This window comes from Bicyclus anynana, chromosome 21 (genome assembly GCF_947172395.1).
Source record: "Bicyclus anynana chromosome 21, ilBicAnyn1.1, whole genome shotgun sequence".
Taxonomy (NCBI): Eukaryota; Metazoa; Arthropoda; class Insecta; order Lepidoptera; family Nymphalidae; genus Bicyclus; species Bicyclus anynana.
The window spans coordinates 7,334,392-7,361,662 of record NC_069103.1 but is presented as its reverse complement, the minus strand read 5'-3'; the positions used below and the strand labels follow the sequence as shown (position 1 = coordinate 7,361,662).

At 34.9% G+C, this 27,271-nt stretch overlaps 2 protein-coding genes across 3 annotated transcripts in view; both read right to left on the bottom strand.

Annotated features, from left to right (window-relative positions):
• Positions 1–27,271, bottom strand: part of LOC112058346 (homeobox protein prospero) — a 158,302-nt gene that overhangs the window by 126,980 nt on the left and 4,051 nt on the right. For both annotated transcript variants that reach the window (XM_052888049.1, XM_052888050.1), the window contains exon 2: positions 2,051–2,104. The gene's annotated coding sequence lies outside the window, so the exon portion shown is untranslated. The remainder of the gene's footprint in view (positions 1–2,050; positions 2,105–27,271) is intronic.
• On the bottom strand, positions 14,683–16,698 carry LOC128199286 (uncharacterized). The gene has a single exon (XM_052888186.1). It carries the CDS (start codon positions 16,696–16,698, stop codon positions 14,683–14,685), a length of 2,016 nt encoding a protein of 671 aa, XP_052744146.1.

The window sequence follows — 27,271 nt, the reverse complement described above, 5'->3', positions numbered from 1 at the left end:
TTAGAATGTATCTAAGTGGCATTCATAACGACTCGACAAAATTTTGCAAACCATGATAATGGGAAACGTTCGCATAATGAAACTTATTTATTAAATCATCAAATCAAATGAACATCGAGCCGATTTTTGAGACGAATATCTTAGCAATTCATGAATTCACCGTGCGTGAGAAACAATAGTTAAAGAAATGTAATGTAAAATCAAGTCGTAAAGTAAGTCCTTATCGGACAATTTTCAGGGGTGTAATATTTTGTTAAGGAAGAACCAAAGCCTGTAAGATGGCTTGGAAGGAAAACGTCCCACTCCGAAAACTGGTTTTTCCGACCTGCCATGAATATCACTTATAAAAACTATATGAGTAGTATCATCAATAACAACCCATGTCCGGCTCACTGCTGAGCTCGAGTCTTCTATCAGAAAACGTAATAAATATTTGGACCATGAACAATTATTTATAACGTTTTGCTGAGATTTGCCTATTGAATACGAGAATGCAATATTTGCCAAAGCTATTGTTTCTTCGGTAATCCAGATTATTTGAATGATTTGACAAAGAATACTGAATTTTAACAAGCGAAGTTGACAGTTTGTTGCCGGTATTTCTTGGAACTGGATGTCAAAGCTAAACCACAGGTTTGTCAGGCTTTTGCGGAAAACAACAAATTTTAGTAAGTGCCTACGTCAAATTAGTGAGGTATAAGCAGGTAATTTATTGCAGGTACCTATGTATTACCACGTACCTATTACATATTCATAATGATACAATATTTTTTTATGTATCGTATTAGTAAATTATCTACGTACATAATTCCACGATCGTGTGTTTGTCGCACACGATCGTGGAATGGGGATGATGACTAGGTTTGAATATATTGATTTTTATGATACATTCGGGTAAATAAGGTCAATGTTAACTAATTTATATATAAAAAGCAAAGATTGACTGGATATTTGCAAAATAAATAAGATTATAAAATTTCAAAATCTACTAAAAATATTTTATCGTAATTAGATGATAATTCATACAGTTTTAGCTTCCTTACATTAAATGTGACATTTTTTAATATATGAACTGTAAACATAAACGCAGAAATAACAAAGATATTAGTAATTTTGTTAAAACGCCCATACAAATCTAACGATCATTAATTGCCTACGACGTCATAAGTTCGTACCATTTTGTATGGGGCGTTTATCAGGGATCCGCGGCAGCGCCGCAAATCTGACCCTTTAAATCCCTGTAGCTCCGAAAGTAATGATCGCAGATACCTTGTTACTTTTACAAAATTGCTTTACTATTAGCGTACTCTTAATTTATATACAATTTAAAAATCTGTCATCATCCCTATTATGGACGTTCAGATCGCGACCAACACACGATCAGTTTTATCGGCTGTCAAGCCGTAAACGCTGCAGGCACGTGGACTTATTGGATGGTAAGTGGTCAGCATAACTATATTTGTGGTTTGGGGACTCATTTTAGTAACTGCACTACTACACACAAAATGGTTGTTTAAGGAAGTGCGATAGACCACCTCTATAAGCCAATTGTGATAACCTTTTGATTGATTGATTTGATTTACCTTTTATCTAAACTAATATTATAAAGATGTAAGCGTTGATTTATTGTTCGTTACGAATAGGAACTATTTTACTGTTTCTGTTACCAACTGAAAGCGGCATTATCAGTGAATAACATAGGCCATATTTTAACCCCGTTTTCCTGCTGTACTGGAAACATGGTTGAAACAGCGGTGGGTCTGCTACTTTTGCTATAATTTCCACGGGTATGTGCAATAATATACCTATCTATAGGTACTAATATTATATAGAGAAACGATGTGATTGTTTTTTGTTTGCATTGCATAGGCTCCGAAACCGCTAAACCTATTTTAAACTTCTTTCATTGTTGGAAAGCTACACTATCCCCGAGTGCTATAGGCTATATTATATCCCCGTATTCTTACGAGAACGATAATAACGTGTGTGAAACCGCGTAGCGACTGCTAATTTGACATAAATCAATAGAAACTTGTAAGTCTGTACTTACCTATGGGTGGGGTGACGTCACACGCGAACTCGTCTGTTGTAGTTTGGTGATGCTCTGAAAATTTATAAAAAAAATCAATTTTATTTATGATTGAGGTTTTGGTCAAGGTGAATGGTTAATGGATGAGAAAAAAAATTACACGTTTACTCTATGAGACTTACAAAAGCGTAACCAAATCTAAATGAAAACAAAAAAAAAACAATCGATCTAACGGAAAAAACCATCGACTACCTACAAGAGAATAACAAATGGCGGAGCACATTTGCTTGAAACTTGCTCTATAATGCTCTATAGAGCCCGTCCTCGTGATCTAAAGCCTAGCCTAGACTACCACTAAATTGACAAATTAAGCCTCTTTTGCCAAAAAACCCACAGGAAACTCAGCCGAGTATAATGAAAGGCAGAAGGCTCATGTCATTTGAGACAAGACTGAATAGGCATCTTCTAGACAAGTATAGGCATTCCATATTAGGCCATAATATCTAGATTATATAATGGCCTAAGATGAAATACCTACACCTGATGACCCCACCAGATGATAGAAAGCCTGAACAGGTAAGACCGTCGTCAAGCGTGAAACTATTCCATATAAAAAAATGTAATTTAATTTCTGTAGCTACATTTTTATATATGGAATAGTTACTGCTGTGGGTTTTATGGTTTAACTTGTTTAGCCTAAAAACCCTCAGAAGTCAGCAGAGTATGAAGAATTATACGTTTTATCTATACTAATATTATAAAGCTGAAGAGTTTGTTTGTTTGAACGCGTTAATCTCAGGAACTTTCCGATTTGGAAAATTCATTCAGTGTTAGATAGCCCATTTATCGAGGAAGGCTATAGGCTATATATTATGTCCGTATTCCAACGGGAACGGGAACCACGCGGGTGAAACCGCGCGGCGTCATCTAGTAGTCATCTCACATCACATCAACAAAGCCGAATGGCATTCAACGGCATAGTACGAGTAGGTCAAATGAAAGGCGGGCGAAGGAAATGGGCGTGCTAAGATGCAGGCGTGGCTTCGACCATGGGCGCCTATTGTGAAGGCTGTTCGTGTAACGCATCTACGTATACTTATAATACGTAACTATTTTTTTTAATATAACACTATTCATGACGGCCTCCGTGGCGCAGATTTCCAAGACGGATGTCCTTTCGATCCCCGGCTGAGATTGAGGTTTTCTTAATTGGTCCAGGTCTGACTGGGGGCTTCGGCCGTGGCTATTTACCACCCTACCGACAAAGACGTACCGCCAAGCGATTTAGCGTTACTGTACGATGTCGTGTAGTAACCAAAAAGGGTGTGGATTTTCACCTTACTCCGAACAATTTAGCCCGCTTCCATCCAAGATTGCAGCAACACTTCCCATCAGGTGAGATTTTGGTCAAGTGCTAACTAATTGTAGGTAGATACAGAAAAAAAAAACTATATAGCAAAATCTATATAGTACTGGTAGCAGGCATGACAACTATATATTGTCTGCTCAATAGGCACCTGAAGATAATGAAAATTAAAAAAAAATCTATCATGTCCAGGTTGACGTGAGGAGGAGACCAGCTACCACTTTATAATCACGCTGGTGAAACGCGAGTTACTAGGTAAGGATACATTAGGATACTGCCACGGAAATTGGGTGAAATAGTCCTTACATTAGGATACTAACATGGAAATTTGGAGGAATAGTCCTTAGTTTATGATATTAACACGGAAATTGGGTGGTATAGTCCGTTCTAGGACTGATTGCCCGTCTGGTCTCATCAGGGGTCCCTCTTGGAATATATTTAACTATTTCTAACCCACTTCACAAAAAAGAGGAGGTTCTAAATTCGATGAGTCTTTTTTATGTTTGTTATCTCAAAACTTTGTCATTTTAATTACAAATTTTGTATATAATTATTTTGTTTGACTGTATATACTTACTTTCAAATTGATCCAATTTATTTCATGGAAATCGGTTTAGTAATTTTGTGTTAAAATCAAAATAACTGAAATACGTCTTTGAAGTCGGTTCCATTTTTATGTTAAAAAGAATCTATGATGAGTTAGCCCTTGTATGTATTCTCACCTAATGGTAAAATGCAGTCTAAAATAGCGGCCTTACATGTCATAGGTACAAGTTAGGCCTTGACAGCAATGTCACTTGATACTAAATGACAATGCAGTCTATTATGGTATTGACGTCAAAAGGTATAGGTAATACCTAGTATCACAAGTAGGTACTTAATTTGCCCTATCGCAGGGCGAAAGTAGCCAATTATAGTCCATCGTCAGTCGTTGAATGTAAGGCGAAAGCCACCTTACTAAAACTTTTGCTAGACTATATTAGTCCGACTAGCGACTATATTGAAGAGTTTAAATGTTACAACATTAAAAAATTGGCGAAAACGGGCAAAAATAATCCTTTTAATTAAAGTTCCGCCAAAATAACGTACAAAAGATGGTATTGTAGGGGGTAATCTATACTGATCTGATTTTGAAAATTCTTTTACCAGTAAAAAGCCACGTTATTTGCGAGTGTCATAGGCTATATTTTATCCACGTATTCTCACGAGAACGGAGGGTTATTTACATTTAAAAACTATTGGCCTGCTTACTAGATATGTTCAGTATCTTAGGTAGCTACAACTAAACATTTATAAGGAGGAAGCATCCTAAGTATCTAGTACAAAGAATTGTTAAGGAGGCAATACATTTCCCAACAAAGCCTGTGCCAATAGTCCGCGAGTCCGCCGCCCTCGCACGCCTCCTTTCTTAGAAGATTAGCCTCTTTGTGTCCCGCCCACATCTTAGAAGTTCTCTATACGCCCCTTTACTTGAGCGGTACGCCTACTTTCTTCATACATGTTGAGAATGATGTTTTTAGAGTTATGGACCTTATCCATAACCACAACTAAACAATGTATTCCAACACATTTATTACATCAAGCTATAATAATTGATGATTTTGTATTTTTTTTTAATTTGTCATGTATTTTAACTAGGAATAATCATTCCGTTCCCCTCCAATTAGTATTAGTCCCCCAGCATAGATTGTGTTAAGAGAGGCACGACCATAGTTCAGCGGGCAGCCGGCAGGATCGAACCCACGTCTTTCTCGGTGTGAGTCTCTTACCGTAGTATTAAGACTAAGAATGACAAAACCTTTGGTCATTAGTTAAGACTTTCTTATTTACGCAAGTATCTAATATTGATTTATATTTTATGTACTGATAACAATAAACATTGTAAGAATGATTATTTTAAAAGATCTGTTGAGCTTATTGCCGGATTTGCTCAGAACTTGCCTTCGAAATCGTTGTTAGTTTCTCTATATAGTAATAATATCAAGATAAATATCTGTCGTTATATTCTGTTCGAGACTATAATATCATTATCGGTGAACTATTAAATAATAGATATCTTTTCAAAATAGCATTTTTAATAAATTATTTAAGTTGTAAAATGTATGCCCATAGCGCCACCTATGTAATAATAGTAAAACTAGCAACATGCGCATGAGTTTTTCATGCAGCGCCATCTATAAGAAGTCTAACAAACTACATAGTAAGCTGCAAAGTTATATACTAAGTTTCTCCGTTCACCGCTAGATGTCGCTATACTAAATAAATTAAAACTGATAAATTTATGTCATTTTAAATTATTAGTAATAAAATATAATTTTAATGAAATTGATGCTTTACATCAAAAAACATTTAATACAAATTTCTGCATTTTAATAGAAATCTAATAAAAATTGGTTTAGTAGTTTTTGGTAGGTAGGGTAACCAAAAATATATATTTGAAAATTCTGATTATAGTTTTGTTTTACCAGAGAGTTACCAGAGTCTTTACATGCAAAAGCTTAAAAAAAACAAACTTCGCGTCTCCTTGACAAACGCTACAAACTTTTTTCAGAATCTGTATTTCAAAATTTAACACTAACAATTATTACGTAAATTAATTTAATAATCAATAATTATTAATAAAAAAATACTCAATCTTATTTCTTTAGCTTTTGTGAACAGTTTTTAAAAGATTTAAAAAGTTAATACGCCATTTTTTCTTGAATAATATTGAAAATTACTGATGCGACGGTTCGTATCGTACCGACTCGAGAATATATGACTTTTTGAACTTTGTATTTGGAGCGGCTACGACATCGTCGTGTACCGTACGCTCCATCTGTATATTATTGATTAATATGTGTGACAGCGTAGCTCTTTGAAAGATATGATCCCTCATATCTTTCAAAGACCTACACTGTCAAATTATTTTCGATTTAGGGATCCATTTGTAAAATATTAAGCTTTCATGAGCTTATTTTTGTAAGAGTCAAGTGTCTCCACCCTCTATCGGCTAAACGGTTATTTATGGTTACGTGAAAAAACCACAAAAGTAGCATATACAACGAAATTACAAGGAAAACTTTAACAGATACTTAAGTACAATTTTAATTTAAAAGATAAAAGTGGACCAACTTAAAAAACTCAAAAATTGCATATTAACTCTGTTGTTAAGTAAAAGTTGCCAGACATATTACTCAGAGTCTGTTAAAACTAGAATGTTGAAATTTAGTATGGGTATCTGTATTAATTATGTCTATAAAGTAGTAGGATGAAAAATTAAAAAAAAATTGGGGTTCTTTTCCTACATACAAAGTGAGGATGAATTTTATGTTAGTCTAGTCTATCCCATGGTGTGGGGTATCGTTATCGATATTTTTGTGCATTACAAAAGGGATTCAAGTGCTAACTTTATTTACGGAACCCTACACTGCGCGGTGCGCGTGGCCCGATACGCACTTGGCCGGTCTTTTACCTTATAAATTATTCACTTTGGATTCTAAATATTTCGATATGCACACAAAATATCATTAAAATCGGTCTAGCCGTTTAGGAGGAGATTAGTAACAAACGCCGCGATTATATATTAGATAAGTAGGTACGAAGAAGACTTACAGTACCTAGTTTAAATAAACCAGTAAAGTTCTTAAATGTTTGTGTACTTTCGATATCGACATGAATTTTCATTGTCTTTATTTACATCATTGTCACTCATATAGATTTACTCCGCAATCTGATTTACCAGTACTCTATAATTTATATGCATATACGGGTATAAAAATATCACGTTTATGTACATTCCGTTTTTTTATATTTTGAATATTCTACACGAGACACAGACTTCATTTATGTGAAATTCTGTTTTTTTACAAATCCCGCGGAAACCATTGATTTTTACGTGATAAGAGTAGGCTATGTTCTGCTTCAAGTTCTAATTTATTTCTTTACTACATACAAATTGGTTCAATAATTTAGTCGTATAAATTAGAAAAATTAGTTTATTGATGATTATTCTTTTTTATATGTTTGCATCGTAGTTTGATATTTAAAAATGCATAACTTATTGTTACAAAAATGGAATAATAATTAAGTTACTTATTCGTAGAAACTTTCATTCTACTACTAAAAGATATGAGGCTTATAGTAAAATGGATCATAATTTACGAATATGCATTCTAAGTTAACGCGTTTCCAGTCAAGTTACGATTACTTTGAAACTAGTGAGTATATTTGAAAAAAAAAAAATAAAACGGAGATCTTTATGCACGAGAGCTTATTGTGTGTATTGCTGTGCTTACACAGGTTAGATGGATATTGTACTTATTTGTCTTACGACGTTATTTTTGGTTGTACATCATGTTTTATAACAAGTAGTTAAACCACCTGGTATACCTACAATGAACTATTTACATATAAACCCCAAGCCTACCCGCATCATAAAATAAGAAAACAATGCTTCCTTTGTTAAACAAAACAGTAATAACTTGGTTTTATCTTACTTTATATCAAGTAATATAAGAGTAGACTAACTTCATAGATTTTTATTCGTATATTTTATTTTTTATCATTTGCAATCAATTTAAAAAGAAATTATTTCTCAAACAAGCTTTCTGTCTTAAAACGTACAAAATGATTTGTAAAAAAAATCCTAATACCTGATTTTCAAAGTTGAAAGAATGTAAATAAATATAAATAAATCCAACCAAAATAAAATAAATATATTGTTTTGAATTATACATAACATTTCTGTGGTCATATACATAGGAGAAATGCCTGATTCCATGGATTACAAATACCAATATTATAAAGAGGTTGTGGTGTTATACTTAGGGGGTAACCTCTGGATCTACTGAACTGAACTGAACCGAGCCACGTTATTTGTGAGTGTCGTGACGATGTATTTTATCCCCGTATTCTCACAGACACGGGAACTACGCGGATGAAACCGCACCGGGGCACCGGCTAGTATTATTATAAAAAGACTGTAATTGTCCGTAAAATAAAATGGTAAATGATTCAATTACTGGTGTTAATATGAAAAAGTATAAAGAGACTTTATGGGGTCTGACAAAAAGAACATCTTATTTTTTGTATATATATTCATGCTGAATTAATCTAATGTGGACATTTTTTCTGTAAGTCTTTTCAGTATCTCAAAAAAATTAATGTTACAATAGTAGTTATAGAATGATTTTTAAATTTATGTGCAATAATGATTTAGACAATGCCCTAAAAAAGAAATAAGTTGATAAACAGAAAATGTCCATTGTCTTGACTGGGGAATTGTCTTGGGTAAGACTGAGACGGAGTTCTTAAAATAATAACAGGTGATGGTTTACCAAGTTTGAATTCTACTTATTATTTTAAGGTGGCGTGATACATGAATTTAAATAGATAAAATCAAATATAACTAGAAAACAAAGCAATCAAATGTCTACTCCGTAAAAAGAGAGCAGAGACTAGCCGTCGGTCTGACATTTTGAAATTGCATAACATCGTTTGTCTTCCAATATATCAATTTCTACATAGTAAAATGTTTTATTTTAATGCCAAAAATGATTTAATAATGTTTTTATAATTTCAAAATAATAAGATACTTTAATTAAACTGAAAATTCTTCAAGTTAAATTGTAATAAAAACTCAGAATGTTACAACACATTGAAAGCAGTATATCTAATACCGAAAAAAAATTGCTACACTTAAAAATAAAAATTGAGAAAAAATAAAAACACAAACAAAAGAACATAATTTATTAGGGTAAATCATAAACAATAATAACGAACATACATACTTTTAAAAATAAAATACAATTTCTACAAAGCTTTGAATATTTATATAAATTAAAACGCAAATACAAGTATAACAAAAAAAAAATAACAAAACTATAAAGAAAATTATAACGTATCCGACGGTTTACACTTCTACAGTAAAAACAAATCAAGCAAATTTTGTTTAAATGAGGAGGAAAAATAAAAAAGATGAACTTTTAGTTAATTCCAATACAGTTAATTATTAAATGATTTAAAATGAAACAAATGTAATTTATAACAATCACAAAAAAAACAAAGTGCATACCTACTATTTTAATACTACTATTATAACAATTCTTATCACCGTTTTTGGTCCTTCGAATAAGAATCTTCTTGATTGAAGCACAGAAGTTATTATTGTCCTTATTTAACCACAAGAGTTCCAGTAGCCAGTAGTTAATCTAATTATAAGTAATCGTGGCAGTCTGTTATTATTGACTTTGTATCTTAAACCTTAACATTACTTTAACGCTTAATATTATTTTTTACTTAATATGAATTATTTGCTCACTCAAGGTGTCGCTCGTTAGTTAAGAAAAATAAATTTTGAAATAAAGATATTATCAATAACGGCCAAACGTTTAATCTCTTTACAAATGTAACCGACATAAATATTAAAAATTTCGCAAAACTTTTTCACTGCCAACAGTTTAGGTTAAAAAAGTGAGGGTAGGGAAATTTTAGCCTAAAAATATCTTTGGTAAGACGCGGTTAGAATTTTAAAATTTAGATTTTTTTGAAATTTTGTATTATTAAAATTTATAATCACAAGAGCACGAGGAACGTGTATTGCGCCGCGCGGCCCGGCCGGCCGCCGCGACTCCAGACGGACGACTGAGATTGTCCGCGGCCCGCCGCGCTACCACCCCGAGCTTGCCTCCCCCTACCCCACCCCCTCACCACCGCACCTCTCTCGCCGCGGGGCCGACTTCGTTACGAGCCACTTGTAATCGCCGCGCGATTTTTCCGCCTAAGACAAATTAGGCGGGCCCGCGCCCACTACCCTCCTCGGCCTTGCTTTTGGGCGGCTTCTTACGTTCCGAAGACGTTTTGTTCACGCCTTAGCACTTTCTTTACAATATATACGAACAAACGCTGAGAATTTAAGCCTTTGTTATTTTTATCATCAAAAAAATAATTTATTTTTAGAGGTCCATAATATATTATACATCTAATAGTATATTTGTTAATATATTCCTATCAACGGTGAACTGTTTACTTACTAATTGTTACAGAGATCCGAGCATAAATTATCCACATTTCAATGTTATGGCGGCGAACTGTTTTATTTTTAAATGGCATTTAATCGTCACTCTCACTTTCGACGATGCCGAGGCCGGGTTAATTGTAAATAAAATTCAATCATTCGCAAAAAATCCCCGTAATCGGCATCGACAATATCAATGAGAGATACGTATTTAAAGCACATTTTATGCATAATAATGGGCTCGGGTGAGAGAGTATTTTTATTGGTAAATTCTGGTGGTTTTTTAAAAATTGTAAGCATTTTATCTGTGAATCGGATTGAATCAGACACATATTTAAAGTATTATTTTTATATTGATGTTTACACTTTACATTTACGTAATAAAAATTATTTATAAAATATTAAAGAAAGTAAATTACGCGTCATCGGATGGTGTTGTGTATACCTTGTGTGATTGTCAATTTCACTTTTTTATTGCATTTTTAATCTCAAATTTGCTATTAAAATGTATGTATTTTTAAAAGTATAAAACAGAGACAAGGGGGAAAAATATTTTTACTTTTGGTTATAATATTTATTTCATTCAACCAATGTCAATTAGAACAGAAATTTGAAAATTTTCGTATAGGTAATTAGTTTGGATAAAAATTTAGCGATTTCAATTATTCGTCAATGATAAAGAACTTATGCTAAGTCTATTTACGAGTAACTCATTTAATAGTGTTAGTAGTTATGTTTATAGGAAAAGAAAAATATCTACCGTCCCACGTTTTAACACCAAATTTATAAAATAACTTTATTTTTTATATTTATAGATTTAAATACTCTTCTTAAAATACATAGATTCGAATAATATAAAAATTTTGGTGTTTTGTCAAAACAAAGATACTCAAATTAATAAAATATATATTTGGGCATGGAACGTTGTGTACCAAAATAACTGTTTTTAATGCTTTGTAATAATTTTTGGACAATATTTGGGATATTAAATGCACCGATCGTAATATAAAGTGGTAATTTTCTACAGACATGGTGCACTGCCGAAACCGTGCACGATTGAGTTGGGGATGAATTGATAATATGATTCTTTTTCAGACAGCGATCCAGCTATAGTGGGGTCAATAAACTCGCAGTGATTTTAACGAAGCATCGATTACAGAGACCATAATAGAAAAAATATAAGGCAAAAACCTTTCATTTATTTTATACTGTGATTTAATTAACAGATATGCAGAATTTAAAATATAATTAGCGACTTACTTATTCATAAATTTTAGGTTGAATTTAAATACTTTTTATATCCTACATAATTAAATTTGCAATACGGCGGTTTTATTTTATTATTATTAAGTACTTTTATTTTACAGCATTGTCCAAATGCATCTTTAAACGAAAACTTTGATGAACAAAATTTTATAAATACAAAATTCTAGTTCCTAATTTTTTCATTTACGAATTCGTTTCATTAGATTAACTACTGTTACCATTACTATTAATCTTTCAAATCCAAAAATGGTTTACATTTTACATATAATTTATTATATCTACCTACTCTCTATTAAAAAAAAATAATCTTATAAAAACAAAAATAAAACTAATTAACAAATTACAGAAACTAAAACCAAATGCTAAATCAAATAAAACACTAAAACGTGTAACACTTTCATACAAATTACCTGTATATGGCGATAAATACAAATCTTCTCAAATCTTCTTCTAAGTTTGGAATCACGGAACTTTGTTAATTTTTGTAGTTTCAATTTCAGAAATTACCGAGCACCACAAAAAATAACAACGACGTCTTAAAATCTTACTAGATAACTTAATCTACAAAGTTTCTAAATATTAACACAGTTCAAAATTTAAGTTCCTATCACATAAAAATTTTGTCTTCAATAAAAAGTCCTGAACACTCGAAGTTAATTTTGAAAGTCTTTAATTTAATGAAAAATAACAAAATAAAAAATTAAACGCGGTGGAGGAACTTAATACCACTTATAGACTATGCGGCAAAACGAGCCGAATATTTACATTGAAGAAAAAAAATGAGGTCAATCGGAGGTTACGGGCAACGCAGCCGGACGGCGCGGGCCGCGACGGGATGTGGCATTCGCATCCTCGAGCATCCCGCGCCCCGCCGCCCGCTCGCGCCCGGACCGGGCCCGCCGAAAACCACGTGCGCGCACTCGCGAGCGAGAAGCAATAGCGGACTTCACTCGAGCCAGACAGAGACGGAGCTATTCTTTTTTCAATTTACTATATTTGCCGATTTTTATTATTTTTTCGCATTTCGATATTTTATTTTTTAGTTGATGTGCTCCGCAACTCACCTGTTGTGCTTGACCCCTTTCGATCTGTCGACCGATCACATGATCGACAATTTTCGATACTTTGTATCGTCCGAGGAAAAGATAAGTTAAAATCAAGTTCATTTCAAGTAGATACTTTAAAAAAATGTTATATTTAATTAGGTACAAACATAATAACTAATTTTTATCCAACATTGTTGAATTGCGTGGACACCTCTTACACAAAGAAATAATAACCATGTTATTTATTTGTTTCAAAAATAAAAATAAAAATTGTAAAAAGTTTGCATTTTTAATTAAATTAAAAGAAAGACTATTTCTTAAAACTTTAAATAACATTTTTTTTATTAAATTAAAACATATATAAAATAATTTGCGTAATATCAGATATCTAGATATTATTTTAGGTAACGGCTTTGACTAGAGAATGTAGTGCTGCTATACAAAATAGCGTCGGGTAGCGGAACTAAACATAAACAGACGCGACCGTAGCGCCATGACACCTCACGCCGTCAATGGAAACTATAAACCGATGGTTCATTTCTAACGTGTTATTTTACTTTTTATTTTTTAATTGTGAAAGTGCAACGTTCACTTCGCCTGGCATTCAACGGCCATTTTCGTTTGGAGTTTCTTTTTCGTTTTCATTGGTTTTTCACAGACGTTTTGATCATGTCGTACAATTGGCGTATACGTTACGTAGGTTGTAACTTTTTCAGTATTTGACCCGTTATTCACGCGGATAACCAATATTCATTTACACACTTGTAAATACAATTCCATTAAAGTATTAATATAGTAAGTTACTTACATAAATGACCAAAAATATTGTTTTGTAATTTTATTCATTCGTTTAATTATTTAATTTATTATAATATTTAGGCTTATTATAATAGATGGCGTTAGAAGTTTTGAAATCTACTTCTAATGGATATTATTCTAATATTCCTATTAGAAAAGTAATTTAATTTACCTTTCATTTTCTTGTCTAATAGTAATATAATAGTTTAACAATAATTTGAACTTAGCGAATACTTTTACCTTCCGAAGAATTTATTATGAACTAATTACTTAATTTTTAATAGGTAGTATTTTACTTAAATAACTATTTTCTGGAAGGTTCGTTTAAATTTAGTTTTGTCCTTTACCCATGATTGTATAAGATCTTATTAATTAATTAGGTATATTTTTAGGATATTTATTTTATCACTCCTGGGTATAATTCTGAAAATCTTGAACTTTTCGTAGACATTCTATTTTGTGATTTAATTATAATTTTCAAAAACTAAATTACATTTCCTGAAAATAACTAAGAATTTTGTTATATTGAAATACGTGCTTAGTCTAATTTCTAATAAGACTATAATGCTTCTTTTTAATCTTAATAGATGTCGCTACTAATATTTTTACTAAGCTCTCGCTTGCTTTGATCAAAGGGTGGATTCAAAAGGCAGCTATACGTTGAGACGGCGCGTAATACGATGAAGTTCCTCGCTCTGGAGCCCTGATTGCTTCAGGACATTTGCTGACAGTCTAAGCCCTAAGTGGTGATGAAAAGCTGAAGAAAAAAGGTTTTTATTTCAATTTTATAATTTATTTTGATCTATATGAACTGTTTCAGGGTATTTATTTAAATTGCATTGCATTAAAAAACGAAAAGGAAATTAAATGATGTAGTTACATACTTTTTATCGACGCAAGTGTTTCTTGATGACAAAAAACTCACGTAGCGTGTATTTTTCCGATCTGTATATAATTCTAACTAGTAGGTCCGGCGATGTCCTGCCTGAAACGTTGACTTGATATTAGGTATGCAATATAAGCTATCGAGATTTTTGCTGCTCACTGCTGAGCTCGAATCTCCTCTCACAATGAGAAGGGTTACATATACTTATAGAGGGGACGTCTGACGAGGCCAGACGGGTGATCAGTCCTAATAAGGGACCATTCCACCCAATTCCCGTGGTAAAAGGACACAGGTTCACTGGTGTCTCGACAGTGTTCCCCCCTCAAATCTTCCTGTAGCCTTCGTGAACCTAACAATATCCCCTATACTGAGATTTGTCAGGTCTACTTCATTTAATGTATCCTTACCTAGTAACTCCCATCTTACCAGCGCGAACATGGGACACTCAGCTATAAAGTGATAGCTGGTCTCCTCCTCACCACAACCTGGACATGATGAATCTTCTATGATTTTCATTATCTTCAAGTGTCTATTGAGCAGACAATGTCCAGTTGTCATGCCTGCTACCAGTGCTATGTTGAGTCTGCTTTGTAACAGTAGTTGTGTTGTTTTCTTCTTGTCGAATGACTTCAGGAACATTTTTGACTGTCTGCATTTAGTCGAGCTATTCCATCGTGTATTCGATTCTCTTTCTATGATTCCTTCAATAACCCTCTTTATTATTGAGTATGGGATGGGTAGGCAGGGCTCCGGCCCTAGGAACTCGAGACCTGCTCCCATCCTAGCTAGTTCGTCTGCTTTTTCATTGCCGTAGTTCCCTTGATGTCCAGGAACCCAGGCAATGGTCACTTTAGTCTTTTCAGCCAGAGAGTTCAATATGTTCTTACATTCTCTTACTAGGGCTGATGTGGTATCATTTCTTTTAAGCGCTTTTAGTGCAGCTTGACTATCACTATATATAACAATTTCTTTGGTTTCTATATCTGCTAAGTCCATCAAATCGAAGGCACAAACCATAATGGCGTATGTCTCTGCTTGGAAGACGCTTGCAAATTTGCCTAGACTGATTGCCTGGTCCTTGTTTGGAATGGTGCTGTAGAAAACTCCAGCACCACTGAGCTTTGTGGATTCCCGCCTTGATCCATCTGTGTAACACACTATGCTGCATTCATGGGCGGTTTCTAACTGCCATGTATCTTTTGATCCTATATGTACTCTATATTTCTTATCGAAGATGCGCTGTCTCTTGATAAGGTCATTGTTGTTGATTATCATTGACAGTTTATCTCCGTACACTTTATCTATATCTGTGTGTCCTTTGTCCATGAAATTACCTTTCCACTGTTTGGACACTTTCATTCTATACCATTGTTCTAATGCATTCTTTTTAGCTCTTAGGTCCAAGGGATATAGTCCCAAAAGGACCTCCAGCGCTGCAGAGGGTGTTGTCCTAATAGCACCTGAGATCATCAAGGACGCCAACCTTTGTACCTTAGTTAGTTCTTTGCTGTTTGACTTTATTGCAGCTCTATGCCACCAAACAGTAGCTCCATACAGAACTCTAGGAAGAATGATAGCTGTATATATCCATTTTATTACTTTTGGCTTTATACCCCAGGTTCTGCCCACAGCCCTTCTACATTGCATTAGAGTTAGTTTGGCTTTGGCACACTGCACTTGGATATGAGTTCTAAATCTTAGGGTATGGTCTAAAATAACCCCCAGATATTTGATTTCTTTTGTAATTTCTAGCTTGACACCTTCAATTGTAATAGGTATCAGGTGTGCCTTTCTGCGTCTAGTAAACAGCACTAGTTTGGTCTTAAAGGGGTTGAGGTTAAGACCTTTTTCTCGACACCAAGCCAGTGTATTTTTTATGCCTTTGCACATTATGTTCCTTACGGTATGCAGATCTCTGCCCGTGACTAGGAGTACGCCATCGTCAGAGTAGGCCTGCATATAAATTCTCATATCATTGATCTTAACTATTAATGAATCTAATAGGAGGCACCATAGCAAAGGCGATAGACAGCCTCCTTGAGGAAATCCTCTAGTAGATCTTACAGTTTGAGTCTCTCCTCCTAAATCTGCTGAAATCAGTCGATGTGTTAGCATGTTCATGATCCAGCTTTTTACTATATCGTCTATCCCGTCGCGGTTTAGTGCGAACTCTATTGCTCTTCGGTTTGCTCTATCGAATGCCCCTTCTACATCGAAGAAACATCCCAGTGCAAATTCTTTGTAGTTGATAGACCTTTCTATCCTAACCACTAGATTGTGTAAGGCCGTTTCTGTTGATTTGCCCGCCATGTAGGCATGTTGATTGTTGTGTAGTGGCCAGGTGCTCAAGGTAACTTTTGATCTAATGTACCCATCGATGATTTTTTCCAGTGCTTTTAATAAGAAAGACGACAGGCTTATGCATCGATGGGATTTCGTCTCTTGGTATGTTGTCTTTGCTGGTTTCGGAATGAATACCGCTTTAACTTTGCGCCAGTTTAACGGCAGATAACCGCTAGCCAGACTTGCTCTAAATAACGCTATTAATGTGTCTCGTATGTACTTAAGTGCTACCTGCAGCATTTTCGGGAAGATACCATCCGGTCCTGCTGCTTTATAAGGAGCAAATGAGTTGATGCTCCATTCTAGATGTTCTGTGGTGATGATATCTTCAGCTTCCGACCAGTTTAAATTAGTATTTGGAAGCGTATTTTCTTCGTGATCTGTTATCTGGCAGTCTGGATGAGAAGGGTTAGGCCAATAGTCCACCACGCTTACCCAATGCGGATTGGCAGACTTCACACTCGTAGAGAATTAAGAAATTTCTCTGGTATGCAGATTTCCTCACGATGTTTTTAATTCATCATTTGAGACACGTGATACTTAATTTCTTAAAATGCACACAATACATATACCTAGGGTCACGGTTAGCATAATTATGAACGTTATAATGTAAAAATCTTTTTAACAAATAAAATTGAACCGACTTCAAAATCACACAAATAAGCTAAAAAGCGAAAAATAACATCGTATTTACTATCGTAATCGTATATCGTATTGCTACCTTCTGATCACTTTGAAGGCGGTGCCAAGCCAGTGGCGTATTAATTAAGGCCGTTTCTAAAAGAACCACGGTCTTTAAATCCTAAAAGTTTATGATTTAATCGGCTTTACTGTTAATACATCACTGTGTTGGCACCGCCTTCAAAGTGATCAGAAGGTAGCACATACGATTTTTCGCTTTTTAGTTTATTTGTGTGATATTAAAGTCGGTTAAATTTTTTTGTTAAAAAGATTTAATTTTTCTGTTTTTAGCGTGTCCTAGCATTTAACTTTCATAAAAATCGGTTCAGTAATTTTGTGTCAAAGTGAAAATAACAAGATGGCCCGTACCTACTGTGGTGCTTTCGTTCAATGTACAAAAGCGTTGGTTTCGAAGGGTGTAAGGACCAATGAATGAATCCTTAACAGTTTAAAAACTATTTAACATTACCTAACACATGAAATATGTTTTATTTTATCATGTGCTTGTTTCATCGACTGTTGGTATTACAAAAAACTTTAATAATTTATATTAATTGATTATGAAACACGGCTAAAACTCACTTGATATTACGTCGGAGTATGCCCGACTAGTTTCGAACCCATACGGGGCCCGTATGGGTTCTCTCCGACGGTTCATTAATCATGGATGGTTGCTGCCCACAGCGTGGAAACCGCTATTTCTTTCATTGTCACATACAACAAACTTGGAACAAGATAGCATTAGTTCGGTTTACTTACAAGAAGACGAGTCTAATGAAGATGACATTAATGAACCGTCGGAGAGTGTAACGGAACCTTCACTCCCCACCACTCAACCCTTCTCCGCGCGCGCAATGCGTGCAGCAGCGCGTCGCGCAGCCGCTTCGCAGTTTGGATCGTGCCGCGATGCAAGAACCAGCTCATGACTAAGGGCCCCGTATGGGTTCGAAACTAGTCGGACATACTCCGACGTAATATCACGTGAGTTTTAGCCGTGTTTCATAATCAATTAATATGAATAACACTCACGATAGTTTAATAATTTATGTCGCACTATAGTAATTGATGTTTCTAAGGTAGGTATGAGTGTAACTATAACATCTACCAGTTCACAAATGTTATGTTTTTTTTGTATTCTTTACAAGTTAGCCCTTGACTACAATCTCACCTGATGGTAAGTGATGATGCAGTCTAAGATGGAAGCGGGCTAACTTGTTAGGAGGATCGTACCGGAACGCTAAATCGTTTGTTTTTTAAGAAAAACAATAATAATATTATGATGCATGATCACATTGGAAACTCTAGGAATAATAATATCATCTTACTGGTACACTGTTTTCAGTGCCGCAAATAGCCTTTTCCGCGCCCTGTGCGAGCTATAACTGCGCCCTATTTAAGTAGACCCTTTGCCTATCAACCACCCACTGTGTCTCACTTACTAAAACTCAAACGCAGGTTCACTATTGCAAATGCGTTGCCCATTCTGATGCTTAATTCTGTCTATTCTTGCGCCCACGAGAGTATAGGTACCTACGTCCTCTGCCTGGGCACCGGTGGCACCGCCCTATTTACGCCACTGATTGTTTTCAAGTACAGTCAAAATAAAAAAAAATCAAAAGTCATTTATTTCAAGTAGGCTCAGTTTACAAGCACTTTTGACACGTCAGTTGACTATTTGTAAAGTTTCTACCACCGGTTCGGAAGGCAGGTTCTAAGAAGATACCGGCAAGAAACTCAACAGTTGCTCTTTTGAAAAAGTCATACAGTATTATAATTTACAGTTGATAACAATTTCTTATAGTTTTATTTCCTGTGTGCAGGTGGAAGCTGATCCAATGGCCTCCAAGAGCTTTTATACATATAAGTCGTTATATAAACTCTTATATAAAATTCCTAAAAAGAAGAAGTCTACTTTATTTAAAACACAACATTACAATTCTTGAGTCACATTGCGACGTTGCAGTGGCATATTTTTACATTTAAAAAAATTAAAATATAAAACTATAACCTGAGTGAGTACGTAAAAATGGGTTCTAAAAAGGATCGAGGAATAATACACAGTGAATACACAGGTGAATACACAGTGAATACACAGTGAATACACAGATATTAAAATAGCCAAGGTAGAGCCGTGGTCGCATCTATTATACAGGGTGTCCCGTAATTAATGGATAAAACACAAATGGTACATACAACATCTAATTATCTGAAGCTAATTTTATAGTTTTCAAAAAATCCCTAGGGTAACCAATTTTTCGAATTTTTAAATTATTTTGACAAAAAAGTAACTAGCGAGTCAGGTCCTTATGTAATTACTCTGAGGTAAATAACCGATAAGTATACAGTATTGTAGTAAGTCTCATGTGCTTTTAATAACACCACTGTGTTTGGCGGTAGAATTTCCTTTATTTTTCAAAGAATATTTCTCATATTATAAGACCAATGACCGTTCAAATCCAATTAGTCAGAAAATAACTGTTAGGAGTGGGTATAACAATAGTCCAGTGGGCGACGATCGAACCCAGGAACTTTTACCGTTGAGCTTTTGAGGCTGTATTTTGTTTTTTTATAGGTAATAATATCAGCGTTTTCAAAGAAAACGATTTTGTTTATTCAATCATCTTAAATACGTCATGGTATCAATATACAATAGCCGTGATAACCCAGTGGATATGATCTCTGCCTCCGATTCCGGAGGGTGTGGGTTCGAATCCAGTCCGGGGCATGCACCTCCAACTTTTCAGTTATGTACATTTTAAGAAATTGAATATCACGTGTCTCAAACGGTGAAGGAAAAACAATGTGATGAAACCATGCATACCGGAGATTTTTCTTAAATATCTGCGTATGTGGACTATAATTGGCCTAAACCCTTTCATTCTGAGAGGAGACTCGACCTCAGCAGTGAGCCAAATATGGGTTGATAATGATGATCAAAATACAATTGACGTCAGAGTAATAATTTTAGCCATTGTTATTTGCTATTTTTAATAAAGGCTCGCGCATATTTCTGCAGGCTGCACCGAGTTCAGTGGCGTAACTGTAAGGTGGCAAGATCTGGCAATATGGCAGCCTATGGCTTGAAGACAGACTTGTTTGAGTTTATTACTATCATTATCATCACCACCACTTCATCATATTTTTTTTTTATTCTTTACATGTTAGCCCTTGACTACAATCTCACCTGATGGTAAGTGATGGTGTAATCTAAGATGGAAGCGGGCTAACTTGTTAGGAGGTTAATGAAAATCTACACTCCTTTCGTTTTCTACACGACATTGTACCGGAACGCTAAATCGCTTGGCGGTACGTCTTTGTCGGTAGGGTATTAACTAGCCACGGCCAAAGCCTCCCACTAGCCAAAAAAGAAACATAATTATTAACCCTTAATCGGCTAACTGTTGAGCACGAATTTCCATGAGAAGGGTTAACTGATAGTCCGCTACGCTGGCACAATGCGCATTGGCAGACTTCACACTCAAAGCATTAACAAATTCTCAGTATGCAGGTCTCTTCACTTGTTCTGTTTGAAGCACGATATATTTAACTTTTTAAAATGCACATAACCTACGCCCTTCGAATCAAATGCAGAGGTCATAATATATGACCTCTGACTATATGACTATATGACTTAGAGGTTATAATATATGACCTCTGCTTTTGATTCGATAGGATAGGTTTTGATTCGATCCACTAGGCTAACACAGTTTCCTGACAGTCCAGATGATTATAACTTTACTTAATCTAAGATTTAAATAAGCGTCCGTTTTTTTGGGGCCCATCCCATAAATTCGCCACATCCCTTAGATGATTGAGTTGCTTTACTGAGTTCTAGAAATAATATTTCGAAAATGAAAAAAAATATATTACATAACATATTTTGCAACGCTCCGTCGCATGGCCCGCCCTCATGTACGGTGGACTTTACAACGAAATTCTTTTGTTGTTTCAAGTGCCACCTGAAAAATACAATGTGTATTTGTTTAATATTCAAATATTGTAGATGTCATTACAATAATAATATCAACTTTAATGCATCTTTAATTTGAATATTACAATAACTTTGTAATTAACTTTGTAATAAATAAAGAGTATTATTAATAGTCTTATTAGAACGCTACCTTTCTATCGATGATCTGCAACGTGGCTGAGTTTGTTGTGGACTCTTCTCGGACCAAAGCGAACCCTCGTAACATTAATTTATCTATTAAGTTAATTATCATAATTATCTAATAATATTGCCTGTCTTTTTTTTTAATTCTTTACAAGTTAGCCCTTGACTACAATCTCACCTGGTAGTAAGTGATGATGTTATCTAAAATGGAAGCGGACTAACTTATAAGGAGAAGGATGAAAATCCACATCCCTTTCGGTTTCTACACGGCATCGTCCCGGAACGCTAAATCGCTTGGCAGTAAGTCTTTGCAGGTAGGGTTGTAACTAGCCACGGCCGAAGGCTCCCACCAGCCAAAGTGCTTCTTCTCGCGACCGTTTTACATACCAATAGGCCACAGGTGGTCCCGCTGGGTTTTAGTGGATACTCTGGTCAGTCAGCGAGTCCCACATACCCACACGACTGCACAAATTTGCAGTCTTTATGTCCATTTTAATAAAAAAACAGAGCATCGGAAAAATATACTAAATTTATAAGTCACTAACTCTTTGAAAAATCAAAGAAAAAGCCTTTTTTATTCACGGCAGTTGCTTTTATCTTCAAATTATTCCATATTTTTATCAGGTTTTTTGATTGATATTTAGTACTCGAAAAAATAAAAATATCTGAGTCGTACCTAGCGCCAACATGCCCATTTTTCAGCGGCTGGCAGAAGCCTATTTTCAGCGCAATATTCAGTTTAATATATATTTTGAATCTTCTGTCAAATTGGAAATATCTTAAATAGATTTAAGAAAAACCAAACCCCTTTTTTATTTTTAGTTATTGCTTATAGGGCCGCTTGCTTTTGAATTTTTGCAAGCGGTCTTTAAATTTTTTCAAAAACTATCTACATGCGATTCCGAATCGAATAACCTCGAATAACCTCAAGCATAGTTCTAGGAAAAGGAGATAAAGTTTCGATCTAAATAACTTTGTTAACTTAGAATATCTTTACTTATTAACTTGTCATTGAATAAAAAAAAGTCGGTATCTAATCATGTGACATTAACTCGATTACAAAAACATCGCGTAAAGAGTCGCGAGGGCGCGTTACATCGTAAAGCGACACCCCTTGTAATTTTAACACTAAAGTGCGTCGTAAACGTGTTCTCGATTCCTCCTTAACTCAACCCAGATTGGTTTTGCGAGATGAGAGCCGTATAAAGCGTAGTTAGACTGCTGAAAGCTTCTGGTTACAAACAACTTTTTTTTAAATTTAAACGTTAGTATAATCTCAAACAATGCAACTACAACTTAATATTTATGACTAGTGGACGTCTGGGGCTTTCGAAATCAGTTCAGCCGTTCCAGAGATTAGATCGGAGAAACAGACAGGCAGACAAAAAATTCAAAACCTTTTTTGATTTTTAGTATCGATATATGTAGATATATTATATATTCATATTGAGAAAACACAGTTACTTCGTATTGACTCACAGAGAATCACAGACACTTCAATGCTATTTATATCAGTACTGATGATTTTTGATGTAATTATATATATGAAGATATATTTGAGGTAAAATATTATTGAACCTTTTAAGATGATACCTAAAGAAACAAACAAGCAGATAACCTCTTGATTTTAATTGAGAAAACATCACATATATATATTTTATTATAAATCTAAGGCATAATCTACATGTGCTTCTTATTTCGTCATTGTAATTATATACTGAGTATTTCAAATAAACAGTTCTTATTTCACCGATAACTATACTTTTATGGTCAAAACTTAACCTTCGTGGCAGAAATAACCATAGTGTTACTTTCAGAAACGAGCTTTGTTCTGGCTGGATTCCAGCTAATAAATAATTAAATCATGGGAAAAATATATTAAAAACCAACATCTATTAAAATCTCCACTAATTAACACCTTAGTGTACAATATATTCCCCAGTTATGGACTAGCATATATTTATCAACACCTAGATATCAATATTGTTGTGGACAAATCTGGATGAGTGTCAGAATTTTAGTTTCCACCTATTTTGCTTTTATTTGTTTATGTTAATGGGATGGTCGCTCGCTTTCGGTCGATTTATTTTACTTATATCAACATTATCCACTCGTTGAATATTTTTACTATTTAATGTTGAACAAAACCTGTTTGTTTCGCTGTACAGTACCTTTTTAAAATGGCTTAGACATAATGTGTAAAACAAAATAAATCACCACCTTCGGGCCCATATTGTCACCTTGTAACAGCGCGTTACGTAAGGAGCTAACTTCTTTTTTATTGACGCACCTTTAATGTTTTCGCGTTCCCAACAACTTTGAATATGGCACTTTTTATTAGGGGCTCCAAATTTACTTACACAAAATTCAACTCTATTGCTGCACAGTAAGGTAATTTTTTGAATGATGTTCAATAATATTTGAATGTCACCGATAGATAAAAACTTTTACAGTCACTTCATGAGATAAGATATTAACTTGAAATGCGTAACCTGCAAATATCAATCTAAACGCGTTGGAGTAAAGTTGAATTCCAAATAAACCTAATCTGGTTAATATGACATGTGTAAATCGACAGTCATCAGTCTCGCGTATTTTGTTTTAGAGTCATGCTATGTCCTTTTTGATGTGTCGGTTTGCAAAGCATTGTGCTCTTATAATGTTGGGATGAATCTAAAGTCCGTTTATGACATCTATGCGACCACTGTTGGCATGAAAACGTATCCAAGTTTTTTTATCACTCGTTTTATTTTAAAGAGCTGGCAATAAAAGCGTCGTATACGAAGACGTTAACGGGATTACCGTACTTAAGTACGACAGGAACGAAAATAAGATTATGTTATTTAAGTCGAAAATTTTCACAAGAAAAAGGTGGGTCATAAAATTAATCTACCTACTACGTATCTAGAACATCTCACAGTATTTTTGTCTGTGACTTGGTAAGATCACATAATATGTATTCTGTGGCAAGATGCTGTCGCTTTAATGTCGACATCGTGACTTCTGACCACAGAAATCTTAACATCAGTGTCTAGTTATTTAAGATTTCTGTTCTTCTGAAAGACGTTTATATATTATCCTATAAACTAAAAACAAACCAATAATAGATATACTCAAAGCCACGAAACAAGTCCCATAGACACGGCGCTAATGTCATAATGGAGCTCATTGTCTTTCAAAGAGGCGGTCATAGTGTCATTTGTGTAAGGAACGCGCTGTCAATTTTAGCTTAAGCCGCGGGACTTCTTACGTGGCGCGGAGTCTAGTTTGCTTGTCGCTCTATCGATTTATATCTCCCGCCAACTCATTTTGACGATGAATCGCATGCGAAAGTCCCTCTCTATCTTTAATATTGCATTAGATAGAGAGATATAGCGATGAATTCGAAATTCAAACTGTTTTGCTGTCAAAACATCGTTACAGAATAACGATACAACCAATGTAGCCGCGTTACATATAGATTCTCCTAAATTGGCTAATGCTTCGAAAAATAAAAAATGTATGGAATGCCATTTTTTATCGACGGGTCATGCGATGATTATCATATCAATCAGAATATGTAATTCCCATACATATTTTTAATTTTGAAAACGTTAGAGATTGTAGAAAGGGCAGCGACATAGACAGTGGCTGATCGGCCTATCCATTACAAATACGAAGCTACAGACTGATGCAAAGACACAAATATACATAACTATTTACGTCCCGCGATTTCACCCGCGTAGTTTATGTTCCCGTAAGAATAGTGGTAAAAGAATTTTCAAAATCGGGTCAGTAGATAAAGAGATTACCCATTACAATAACTTCATCTCACCTTTATCTATATACTAGCTGACGTCGCGCGGTTTCACCCGCGTGGTTCCCGTTCCCGAAGGAATATGGGGATAATATATAGCCTTCCTCGATAAATGGGTTATTTAACACTGAAAGAATTTTTCAAATCGGACTAGTAGTTCCTGAGATTAGCGCGTTCAATCAAACAAACTCTTCAGCTTTATAATATTAGTATAGATATATATTATTTTTTATTCTTTACAAGTTTTAATAGGTATTAAGTATAGATTAAACGTAAAAACGCCCGTCTTTTAAGTTGGTTAAAAACACATAAGTATCTTTACTTTGTTCGAAAGTTTTATAACGAGTGCGCCTGATAACGATTCCAACACTAGACGCGAAGGAGGGAAGACAAAGGAAACGCGAATAAAAGGGTAATAATCCTCGAAATAAGTATTGCAAGTCCACTTTGTAACGAAATAAGTTTACAAAGAACTCAGAAAGGATTGCGGCTTGCTCCTTTTGCTCTGCCTTCCAAATCGGTTTGTTGAAAGCGAAAATAGTAATGAGCGGGGGTCTTAAAAAGTTGTGTACTTTCATCGGATGCTGTATATTGATTGACTAGCGGTTGTGCCCGTATTTGTCCGGTTCTTTAGAGTCTGTTTTTTGTCTATGGCTTTTAAATTATCATGCCAATATGTCGTCTAAAACGTTTTGACGTCTTTGGTGTAGATGGTAATGTTTTTATGAAGGTTCGATATCCAGCTTATTTTTGGATTTTTTATTTCCTCAATTGAAGTTCGGCCGCTCAGAGATTGCGTTTCTTACACCTGTCAATGTCAACTTTTTATATTTGTTAATTTATTAATTGTTAAGAATTTTAGCCCAAAATTGATACGTTCATGGTAAGTTGGCATACATTTTTACTGTTATTTCTCGTTATTAAGGTTAATAAAAGAAATTTTAAATATCTAATCTTTTTTTTTATCAAAACGCCATACACTTTGCCATTGTTTAATTTCTAAATCGATCACGCAGAGAAACCCCTAGCATAGCTCGCCCCATCGCCCGCTGAGTGATTTTGAGCCTTTTTATGAGGACCACAGTTAGCAACTGGTCTCGGATCCTTATGTCATCACTGGCAACATGCACTGTTCGAAGCTTATAGTACTCAGGGGTAATGTAACTTCCCAACAGTGAACGTATTTTTCAAATCGGTTTAGTAGTTTCGGAGTCTATTAAATCGAAATAAACAAACTATACATCTTTCCTCTTTGAAATTTTATATTAGTATACTGGTAGATGGCCTCTTAACCTAAGATGACGTCACAGCCACAGGCTAGTTGGTGGCAGAAATACGCATCCTATACTTCCTAAGACAAACCCGGTCACAAAAAGCTGTAATAGGTTCACCTCTATTCTCCATGGTCAAGCGGTTAAACATCTTACACTAAAACCGTCAACAGATAAACAATACGATTTCAAGTTCCATTGGCAATTAACAGAATCGTAGCCGGACTGTGGTTGACCACAAGGAGCAGTCTAATTGAGGAGATTTATTGCGAGGGATGTGTTGCCCGAATAGAAAGTCGGCTATAAATTAGCCAGCCCTAGCCGCCGACATCCTGACTATCGCGCTACCCTCAGTATAAACTATGCATTCGCTAACACGGGCGCAGTACTTGTTAGTACTTATCGCTTATTGACACGTTCTTTCAACGATATTTTATACTATAGATATGTTACGTGCCTACTGAACCACTGCAAAAAGTGTTCCGAATTTAGCTATACTACTGAGCACACACATGCACAATTTTTGTGTTTAATTCCATTATATATTTATGAAACGAGGAGATCCGCAGAAAAACCAAAGTCACCGACATAGCTCAACGAGTTGCGAAGCTGAAGTGGCAATGGGCGGGGCACATAGTTAGCCGATGGACGTTGGGATCCCAAAGTACTGGAATGGCG

Coding starts and splice junctions, on each gene's coding strand:
- LOC128199286 (XM_052888186.1), bottom strand. CDS start 16,698: ATGGCGGGCAAATCAACAGAAACGGCCTTACACAATCTAGTGGTTAGG.